A 12,049-nucleotide genomic window follows, 5' to 3' on the forward strand; every position below is an offset into this window, starting at 1 on the left:
AAAAATTCTCTCATATTGCTCCTCATAACCACTGAAAACGGTCAACGGAAGTTAAAAGTGGTGGGTACAAAATGACTCATGACGAAATCTGGTGGTTACACATACACTGTCTTTGTATCTCTTTAGAATATTGCTTTTAGAAAAACTTTTAGTTTTTTTACTTTTACTTTTAGAAAAAAAAAACATAATTATGAATCAAATTATTATGAACAAGTATGAAACTGTGTCAAAATTCGACAACACAAATAATGATCAAAAAGCGATATAACGCACATCTCAGGTTAAATTAATTATATAAAAAACAGGGAACATTTTGTAAAAGCAAAACTGAACAAAATGCATACTTAAAATAATTGTATTAGGCTATGTGTTACCGAATATTTAATACCACTTCCCCATAATGTTGTAATTATTTTTTAAAACAACATCTGTCAAACTGTCAATCAGACACCTCTTATCTGGTCATTTTTATTTTATTTTAGAAGTCATAACTGTTGATCACCCTTTGTATGGAATTTGTGAATATGAATATTTAGAAGATTTACAAACTGTCGGCAAGACCTCAAACCAACCCCGGACATTCTGAGACTAACGTGGAAAAATCTTTATGCTTAATGCATTAAGACAGTTCAATTAAAATATTTATTAATAATGTAATGGCACATCAGATGCGCCCAAAATATAAATGCTACGCGTTGTGCTGCAACATTACCTCACAAGAAATATCTGCACAAGAACAATCACACAAGAAATATCTGCACGAATTAAGAATCTGGGTAAGTCGCATTATTTAATTGCATTATGTTAGGATGATTTTGTGTATATATATATATATATATCTATATATAAAATACTGCTGGGTTTTTACAGGCAGAGTCACGTGTATTATGCTCACACTAAATTCTCTGTTGCACTTATATAAATGCGCATTGCATGCACAATCATCTTAATAGTTGTACAAAAAAAGTTATGCGCTGGCAAGAACGTCACTTTGCTGTTTTAATAAAAGCAATGTTACATATTCTGCATGCACTCATCTCCTGGAAACCACAGCAATGACAAAGCATATAAAAATTCGTAAACGTTGTCCAATACCCCTTCTTGTCTTAATGAACCTTTTGCATTTACAAATATTTTCAAATGTCTGTATAATACAGTAGCCTACTGTAAATATTTGTGTCTATTACTATTTATAATTTATATTTTATTGTGGATGTTTTCTCACAATCATGACGTAATGTGAAGTAAAAGAAAAAATCTAATGTAAAGTTGTTTTTTATGCGCCACCTGGTGGATATTCTGTGAAGCGAAACACATTGAGGGATTTTTTAAGTAGGCCCCCCGAAAGCACTTGCAGAATTCTGCGAGACTCTACGAGACGAATTGCCGAATGCCGCGGGAGAAAACGCGCGTTTTTGAAGGCCAGATCTGTAAATTTAAGAGTGACCATTGTTCCGAGAATATTCTACAATTAATAAAGGCATAACGTCCTGAGGGATCAATGACAGTATCAAGTATTTCCAGAGGTGTATTTTTATTTATCAAAATGGCCACTCCTCTGGCCTTTGAATTCAATGATGACGACACTACCTGTCCCACCCATTCTCTCTTTAATTTTTTATGTTCCTGCGTAGTGAGGTGAGTTTCTTGTAGGAAAGCTATGTCTACTTGTAGATTTTTAAGATATGTCAAAACGTCTCAGGTTACGACTGTAACCTATGTTCCCTGAGAACAGGGAACGAGACACTACGTCATCATGACGCTATGGGGAACGCCTCAGGCGTGACAGGTGTCTGAAATCAAATATCAACTCACGGCAATCATGTTGACAGTTTGATTGATTAACGCGCGACCAGGATGTATAAAAGGGAGCCTTGAAAACATGACAACATCCTATTGTCTGAAGGGACTGTTGCAGGCAGGCCCCGAGGCATGGCAGGGAGACGTAGTGTCTCGTCTTCAGTCTCGTCTTAAGGCATCCAACCCGAGTGACTGCAAAGCAGGCAGTAAACTACTCGTCCCGGATCTCAGAGACGGGATATCCAGGAGAGTATGACTCAGCATAGTGCTTTACAACCCTTGCCAGCGAGGGGAGTTTCTCTACTCGATCCACGGATCTACCCAGTGCTTGTATTTCAAAACACTGAGGAGGTCTGTGAGGACCTAGGACTGAAATGCGGGATATCCCGGAGAGTATAACTCAGCATAGTGCTTTACAACCCTTGCCAGCGAGGGGAGTTTCTCTACTCGAACCACGGATCTACCCAGTGTTTGTGTTTCAAACCACTGAGGAGGCCTGTGAGGGCCTAAGGAAGTTCATGGGAGTTCACTTACAGAGAGGCCTGGAGAGGCCTACTACCTGTTACCAGAAGACCACCTTAAGTGGAAACTCAAAATATGTTGGAACTAAACTCCAGGGAGGCCTGGAGAGGCCTACTACCTGAAAACCATGTTGAGTGAAAACACATACAGTATGAGTTAGCTCACCTTCAGGAAGGCCTGGTGAGGCCTCTGACCTGATAACCACAACATGTGGGAGCTCATATTCAGGAAGGCCTAGTGAGGCCTATAACATAATAACCACGTTAAGTGGAAGCTATATTCAGGAAGGCCTGGTGAGGCCTCTGACCTGATAACCACAACATGTGGGAGCTCATATTCAGGAAGGCCTAGTGAGGCCTATAACCTAATAACCACTGTATGTGGGTGCTTGTACTCAGGAGAGCCTATTGAGGCCTCTGACCCTTTCGGGGGGACCAAAAACGACCCCCATGCCAGGGAGGCTATCACACTTAATGCTGAAGCCAACAACCTGTTTAGAACCTAAGGGAAGCGGTAGCCTCCACAGGAAGACAAGAGAGCAGAGGAAGCCTGCACATTTACACCAACGTGGTCTCCAGAACTTATTCTCAAAGTGAAAAGTTCATAATCCAGAGCTCAGACAGAGAAAGGCTAAAAACAACTCTCCAATATTGAGATGGCCCTTATTCTAAACTACTGCCTGCAATACCGTTTGCATGAAAGCCTCAGCAGGATGACTCTCGAAAGAGAGGAGGCCTGACATGCTGGAATATAACTACTGCACTCTTTTAGGGAGTGAAGCCGAACTGTATATTTGGAGGCCTCAGCAGGATGACTCTCAAAGGAGAGGAAGCCTAACACATTTCTAGCAACCATAATCAAAGCTCAGGGAGCGAAGGGCTTGAAACACCTCCTCAGAGAGGGAGGGCCCACTTCTCAGACTTCAACTCAAATGCTGATTGCATGGAGGCCTCAACAGGATGACTCTCAAAGAGAAGAAGCCTGACACATGCTAGAGTGTAAACCAAAACAGCCAACTGTATATATGGAGGCCTCAACAGGATGACTCTAAAGAGAGGAGGCCTGGCACATATATCTAACCATAAACAGCCTAATTATGTATATGGTGGTCTCAGCAGGAAGACTCTCAATGGAGAGGAGGCCTGATACATATCTAACCATAGACAGCTTAACTATGTATATGGTGGCCTCAGCAGGAAGACTCTCAATGGAGAGGAGGCCTAACACATATCTAACCATAGACAGCTTAACTATGTATATGGTGGCCTCAGCAGGAAGACTCTCAGTGGAGAGGAGGCCTGATACATATCTAACCATAGACAGCTTAACTATGTATATGGTGGCCTCAGCAGGAAGACTCTCAATGGAGAGGAGGCCTAACACATATCTAACCATAGACAGCTTAACTATGTATATGGTGGCCTCAGCAGGAAGACTCTCAGTGGAGAGAAGGCCTGATACATATCTAACCATAGACAGCTTAACTATGTATATGGTGGCCTCAGCAGGAAGACTCTCAATGGAGAGGAGGCCTAACACATATCTAACCATAGACAGCTTAACTATGTATATGGTGGCCTCAGCAGGAAGACTCTCAGTGGAGAGGAGGCCTGACACATATCTAACCATAGACAGCTTAACTATGAATATGGTGGCCTCAGCAGGAAGACTCTCAATGGAGAGGAGGCCTGACACATATCTAACAATAGACAGCTTAACTATGAATATGGTGGCCTCAGCAGGAAGACTCTCAGTGGAGTGGAGGCCTGACACATATCTAGGGAAGCTAGCTTGACGATAATCAGAGCTCAGGAAGCGAAGGGCCAGAAGCACCTCCTCAGAAAGGGAGGGGCCACTTCTCAGACTTCAACTCAAATGCTGCTTGCAAGGAGGCCTCAACAGGATGACTCTCAAAGGGGAGGAGGCTTGACACATTTAGCTAAGAGAGCTAGCTCGTCAATAAAAAGGAGCTTCAGGGAGTGAAGGGCCTAAAGCCCCTCCTCAGAGAGAGGGACCACTTCTAGGACTCTACCTGCAAAGCTATTTGCATGGAGGCCTCAACTGACTAAGAGGAAGCCTAACACACATGCCTGTATATATGGAAGTCTCAGCAGGATGACTCACAGTGGAAAGGAAACCTGACACACATCCTTATGATGGCCACTGTATATATGGAGGCCTCAACAGAATGACTCTCAAAGGAGAGGAGGCCTAACACATATAGCTAGGCCACTTCTAAAACTCCATCTACAAAGCTGTTGGCATGGAGGCCTCAACAGGATGACTCTTGAATAAGAGGAGGCCTAACACATATGACTGTATATATATGGAGGTCTCAGCAGGATGACTCTCAATGGAGAGGAAACCAACACACATACCTATGATAACTAGCTTATTTACTACCAGAGCTCAGGGAGTGAAGGACCTAAAGCACCTTCCCCAGAGAGGGAGGGGCCACCTCTCAGCTCCACCTGCAAAGCTGGTTGCATGGGGCCTTAATAGGATGACTCCCAAGGGAGAAGCGGCCTACCACATGCTACAGACTTAACTATGTATACGGAGGCTTCAACAGGATGACTCTCTAAGGAGAGGGGGCCTGGCACATATATCAGAGCTTCAAGGAGTGAAGGGCCTGAATCACCTCCCCAGAGGGGGAGGGGCCACTTCTAAGACTCTACCTGCAACATCTGTACACATGGAAGCCTCAGCAGGATGACTCTCGAAGGAGAGGAGGCCTGACAGATAGTAGGACCATCAGAGCTCATGGAGTGAAGGGCCTAAGGCACCCCCTCAGAGAGGGAGGGGCCACTCCTCAACTCCGACTGTAATGCTGTTTGCATGGAGGCCTCAGCAGGATAACTCTCGAAGGAGAGGAAGCCTGACACACATACTTTTTTTTTTTTTTTTTAATACTTCTTGACAGTCACTCTATACAGGAGACGCGGTCTGTAAGAGAAACAAACAAAAGAAAATGTTATTTGCTCACAAAAACATTTTACAAAAAGACCAGACAGAACACCTGCAGTGTATCTTTTTAATTCCTCAGAATTAAATGCAGCCAAAAACACTGGATAAGTGAAACACGGTCTGGATGGTAGGCTGAATTAAAATATCTAACTTCTTAAAGTCAGATAAAATTCCATCATTTTAATTCCATATAATTAAATGCAGCCATAATCACCAGACAATACTGTTTTAATTATTATTATTATTTATGGTCTCATAATCTACCCACTGCCTCGGCAAACGCGAGATTCGAGCCGTTAAAATATATTTGGCTTTCATCCCTCGAGAAGAAAGTCAACAGGTGCTAGGTTGAAACATCCGAAAGTGCACGGATGCACGTCTTCGCGCCGAGATATTTCTCAATGAACACTGCTAGCACCCTCAGGAGCTGGCTGTGAATGCCTCGCACCCAACAGTATTATTTCACAGATCGCGTGCACCATGGGGCTCAAATGCTGACCCTCCTCCCTCGAAAAAAGGGTCAGACGAGAGCGGAGCGTTTCTTCAAATGAAACACGCTCACAGTTTGCACAAGAGGCTCTCTCGAGAGCCGTGCGCTCTTAATGCCTCTTCAAAGCGATATTCTCTTAAACAGACAAACAGTCCCTGAAGACGAAAAGATGTTGTCATGTTTTCAAGGCTCCCTTTTATACATCCTGGTCGCGCGTTAATCAATCAAACTGATGATTCACGGGCTGTCGCCGGTCAACATGATTGCCGTGAGTTGATATTTGATTTCAGACACCTGTCACGCCTGAGGCGTTCCCCATAGCATCATGATGACGTAGTGTAGAGTTCCCTTTCGAAAGGGAACCCTTTTTCTTTTAATCAGCCCATTTAAACTTTCAACATTAAAACTGACAAATTGCAATACTCTATCCATAAAAGTTCTGTTTTGTTCACAAACTTCCCCTGACCTCTCATAATATTACAGTAAACAAAGCACTTGAAAAATAGTATGCAACATAAGTGGAGCACCCAAACAAAAAAGAAAACAAAAAACAAAAATACATCAACAAGTAAAACAACACATAGAACCCCACAGTGCCAGCCTAAAAACATGTGCCACATCTCCCTTCATCTAGAATAGTCTTGTATTCGTGAACAACAAATCTAACTCAAATCTAAGGTCTCCTGCCCCCCGGGAGCTCTCCGATATATAAAATAGGATATTATATAAAATACTCTTAAGTAATAATGACTGCCATTACAATAAGAGAACTGGTCAAGTAGGTGAACAATATCGTAAAACAGCTGGTATCTTACATTTGTGCGCGATGGCTACAAAAGTACGTTAGGTAACTTGTTTACACTTCTCTTCAATTTCCCCATGCGTGATCTCTCACAAACGCTGCTGCTTCTTTTGGTGTTTTAAATATTTTCTGTATTTACACATCTGGAAGTGTTATCCTCAGAGTAGCAGGATGGAGTAAAGCAAGCTGGACATCCCTGGATCTCAGCTCTTTCTTCACCCGGTCGTATTCCTTTCGGCGCTTCACCAGGTTGGCACTCAGGTCAGGAAAAAACATCACTGGCGTATTCTCGTACATTATGGGACCTTATCAACAGGCGTATCAATACGGCCCTCAACCTCTCCTCCGCGGATAGTCTTGGTGTGAGTGTCCGGTGTGCTCGCTCTATTATTAGCGGTTCGGGAAAGTGCTCTTGTCCCAGTACAGTCGGCAGCCAGTTGGCGAAAAAATTTAACCGGATCACTTCCCTCACAACCCTCATGCACGTTAAGGACGCATATATTATTGCGTCTGCTGTAATTCTCAAGTGACTCAACTTTCTCCATCAAATGCTCATTATCCTTAGTTAACTTGTCCACCCGCGAGTCCAGCTCGGTGATTTGGTCCTCCGCCGTCCCGGTGCGTTCCTCGGCCTCGGTGACACAGGATGTCAGGTTATCAAGCATAGACTTTAGCCCCGATATGGACTCGTTAATCTCTGCTGTTTTGATATCCAGCTTATTGGAGAGGGCTTGGTTCCCATTTCGTATCTCTTGAAGTATGAGAGCATTGTCCCCCGTAGGTTGCACTTGACCGTGCGCCATTTTGCTACAGATAGCCTCCTGTTGCTGGCTTTTCTTTTCGAACAATGAGAGACGCACACTTGCCGCATAAGTTTGCTTATTTTTAGATCTTAGGTCCATTACGCAGCTTATAATGGCGCTTTTCCACTGCATGGTACGGCTCGGTACGGTTCGACTCGGCGCGGAACGGTTCGGCTCGCTTCGCTTTTCCACTGCGTGGTACGACTCGACTCGGTACGGAACAGTTCGGTTCGCTTTAGCTTGGTTGCTTTTCCACTGCTGTTAGTACCGCTTCAAAGTGGGTGGGACTGATCGTTATAGTTGCCGCCTCTACTGTCATGACATCATCCTAAACGCGCCACATTTTAAATGCACAACACAGGAACAATGGAGCCTATCGAGGGAATGGTGTTCTTGTTTCTCGGCATGTGGGTGTTTTTAACTTCAAGACGGAGAAATGTGTTTAAAATGAGGCTGATGGCAGCAAAACAAATTACTGCAAAAAAGTCTGGGAACTCTTGCAACGAAGCGAAGATGACGACATCACTCGGTTTGCCCGACGGCGCACGAGGGTGAGCTAACGTTAATCTTGTTTAGGGTCTCAATCGCAATATTGTCACAAAGCATATAATGAATTTAGCTGCCAATTTTATGTATTAAAATGTGTACTCTGTGTATTTCAGATGTATCATATTTCGCAAAGTCGCCGCCACAGACCATCTGTTTGGACATTTAACAGAGCTTCTGAGTGGTGGGATGTGATTGTTCCTGGGTTTACAAACACGCAGTGGTTGGAGAACTTTAGAATGTCGGAAGAAACGTTTACTCACTTGTGCAACAAACTGCGTCCTGCGATGGAGAGACGGGACACAAACTTTCGCGTGTGTGTACCTCTAAAGAAGAGAGTAGCCATTGCACTGTGGAAGCTTGCAACCGGTTCTGAGTACAGAAGTGTTGGACATCTTTTTGGAGCAAGCATTTCAACTGTGTGTCGGTGTGTTCAGGAGTTCTGTGCTGCAGCAGAGACGTTGTTCGTACCAGAACAAATTCGTTTTCCAGATCAGGAGAGGTTTAAAGGAATGGCTGCCTACGTTGAGAACAGATGGGGACTCCCACAGTGTATTTGTGCTATTGATGGATCACACATACCCATAATAGCACCACAAGACTATTACTGTGACTATTTCAACCGTAAAGGCTGGCACTCCATCATCCTTCAAGGTGTTGTGGATGGAAAGGGACTTTTCTGGAATGTTTTCACAGGACTGCCTGGAAGCCTGCATGATGCTCGGGTTTTGAGACTGTCCACACTGTGGGAGGTGGCAAGCCGTGGAAACCACATACCAGCTAGCACCAAAAACATTGCTGGGGTGAATGTTGGCTACTACATCCTTGGAGACTCTGCCTATCCCTTGCAGAACTGGCTATTAAAACCATTCATTGACACTGGACGGCTAACAGCGGAACAGCGGGTCTACAACATGAAAATCTCCAGAGCACGTGTAGTGGTTGAAAATGCTTTTGGTAGATTAAAAGGAAGATGGCGTTGCCTTATGAAAAGAAATGACTGTGCGGTCGACCTTGTGAAATCTATGGTGCTGACATGCTGTGCTCTACATAACCTTTGTGAGAGTCATGGAGAGGCCTATGAGAGTGCATGGGATCCACCTTCAGCAGCAGAGCCTGTGCTGGGACTGGCACAGCCTGTAGAGGAGGAGGGCAGGGATGTCCGTGAGGCTCTGATGCATTACTTGAATAGTTGACTATGTCTGTTCTGTAAAGTGTGTTGTCAATAAACTTTTGTGCAGTATTTGAAAAAGTTTCCCTTGCATATTTATTTACCCATTTATTATAAATAAATATAATATTAATAAATAGCATCATTATAAAGATTTAAGACTCCAGCTTTGATATTTGACCACTGTTTATGATAAATCTGACTTACAGTGACATTAAATTCTAATTTATTCCAGGAGTGCAAAATTATTAATCTGTAACATTTGATATTTTGAATAGGAATCATCACTCATAACGCAGTCAATCATGTTTTCTCAGGTTTGTGTTCACTTACATGCAATATACAGCATTCATCAGGGCTCTTATCAAATTGTGTGCATATTTGGAGAAATAATTATCACATGTTCTTTTAAATATTTTGTCATACAGAATAGCATTTCTGTTCATTTTATGTCCAAACACTATTTTAAACCACGAGCGGAATATGATACAAATACTCGATAGTGGTTTAAAGTGAGTTTTAAGTAAAAGTGTACTATTAATCTTTTAAATTGTGACATGTAGCTTGATGATACCTGTTGCTCTAATCCACCTGCACCATTAAAAAGGAAAGTACACGTTTGACAAGTAAATTTTATTGAAGAAAAATGTAAACAGATCAAACGTTAAACAAAGTGCAAATGTATGTAGTGCAAAAAAAATGTAAATAAAGACATATATAAAGACAAATTTAAAACTAAAAAATGTACACCAAGCAAACTTTAAATGTGCAAATGTATGTAGTGCAAAAAAATAAATATAAACAATATAAATAAGACATATATAAACAAATTTAAAAGTAAAAAATGTACACTAAGCAAACTTTAAACGTTGTGCACAAACGTATGTAGTATAAAAAACATTCACAGGAAAAACAAGTTAAAAAAATAACTATTTCCGTGAAGTATGGACTAGGGAGGTTTTAGTCGGGCAGAGAGTTCTGTTCTTGTCGGCCACTCATCGCCTGTACAAGCATCCCCATGACGTTGAGAAAGGCTTGATTGAATGTAGCCGTTTGTGCATTTTCCTCCCTCCTTAAGGCCGCTTCCTGCTCCCTCGCTTGCCGGGCCTCATCTATTGCCATCTGCAAATGGAGCTCCCTCTGTGCCCGGTTCAGTTCCTGCTGTTGAATATCAGCCACCTGCATCTCTCTTAAAACAGCAAGATGCTCTTCATGGTGCATGCTCCGTTTCCTCTTGCCTGGACACAAAGAAAGACAAGTTATAATTGTGAAAAAAAAAAAAAAAGAGTAAAAATAAAGCTAACATTATCACATATCATAAATTAATTTATGAAAGAACTGTTCATTAACAACCCCATGATCTACAGTGTGAACTAATCAAAGTTACAGTAGCTAGCAATAATGTATTTATGGTGAGCAACAGGATTTCATGATATATCCAATTTTAGTGCAGGCTTTCAAATCGACATAAGAAAAGGATTAGGTAAGCTTAGTCTAAATATATGATTTGTAACAGTAAGTGTTTTAGTCATATTTCATACCTGGTACCACACGCTCTGGTGTCCTGCTGGTGCTGCTGGAGGTTGCTGGTGTAGACGGTCGTGCTGGTGGTGACGCTGCTATCACCAGTTGGGACGTTGAGGCATCACTGCACGGAGAAAGTGCTAACGAGTCAATCGTAGACAGTGGATCTGAAACAAAAAGTTTGTACAATGTTTGTTAATGCACAAATTACAGCAACACAAATCAAACTAGCAACAATAACAAATTAATTTACCAGGACATTTAATTTAATTGAATAGACATAACTTACATGTAAAAAAAAAAAATAAATAAAGCTTTACAGTATAGATGGTCAATAAAGTGAAGTTTTCAAACTTAATATATTGTTAACATAACACAACGTACCATCCTCGATTGTGTTGTCCAACAACGAGGTGGCCGAGTCCAGGGCACCCTCACTCCCATTGCTCGCAGGTCGACTTCCGTAGATAGTGTCCATTTGGTCGAACCACTTCCACGTTCTTCTGTTTGCACCACTCCGGCCGTTGTGATCCTTTATGGCTCGGTAGTCACTTTTTAGTTTTTTTTAATTTGTAGGTCCGGTTTGTAGGTCCGGTGGTAGCCGTGTGCAGCTAAGAGCTGAGCTACTTCTTGGAACACTTTTTCATTCCGTGTTGCCCCATCCAGCTCTCGCTGGATCCGCTCCTCGGCAACCAACGAGAGGAACGTCTGCACCTCGTCCACTGACCACGATTCAGCCATTTCTTTTTTGAAGTTTTTTTACTTATTTTTTCAAGTAAATACTGTAAAAACAGGTGCTACCGCGTTGGCTGTTGTCTGGCTATTTAAATCTAGCGGGTTTAGTGTCTCGTGTCGCAAATACAATGACGCTGGTAGTGACGATTCTGTCTGACCAATCAGTGATCTGCAGTGTTTTCACATCACATTTTAGTATCGGTACGGTACGCTTGGAACCTCAACAGACCAGGTACCATTTAAAGCGAGCCGAAGCGAGCCGTACCGTACCTTACCATGCAGTGGAAATGCGCCATAAGTGTGCCGTACCGAAGCGAGCCGTACCGTACCATGCAGTGGAAAAGCGCCAAAGCGTGCCGTACCGAACCAGGAAAAGCATTTCATTTAGCATTTCATAGGAAACCTGCAGTTTGTCTCTCTTCCACCTGCGTTCAGCTTTCCTGCAGGCCTTTCTAAGGGCACGCGTTTCATTATTAAGCCAAGGCTGAGATCTAAGTTTCGGCCTTTTAAGCCTGAGCAGAACAACTTCATTTATGATGTTTGAGCATAGAGAATTAAAAATATCAGTTGATTTTTCATTTATATATCTAGCTGCTCTGGAGAAAACCTTGATGCTTGAAACCTTGAGAACCTTCTTGGCTTTTTTGCTATGACAAATGTGCTTTATTAACACACAATTTTAACAGCCA

General features: G+C 42.5%; 1 protein-coding gene across 1 annotated transcript; it reads left to right on the forward strand.

Moving 5' to 3' along the window:
* Positions 1-8,169: 8,169 nt before the first annotated feature.
* Positions 8,170-9,126, forward strand: LOC308700483 (uncharacterized protein; the record flags this gene model as incomplete). The annotated part of the gene is made up of 1 exon (XM_081382117.1): positions 8,170-9,126. One exon carries the CDS (start codon positions 8,170-8,172, stop codon positions 9,124-9,126), a length of 957 nt encoding a protein of 318 aa, XP_081238243.1.
* Between the last annotated feature and the right edge of the window lie 2,923 nt (positions 9,127-12,049).

This window comes from Scardinius erythrophthalmus (genome assembly GCF_964197995.2).
Source record: "Scardinius erythrophthalmus genome assembly, chromosome: 13".
Classification (NCBI taxonomy): domain Eukaryota; kingdom Metazoa; phylum Chordata; class Actinopteri; order Cypriniformes; family Leuciscidae; genus Scardinius; species Scardinius erythrophthalmus.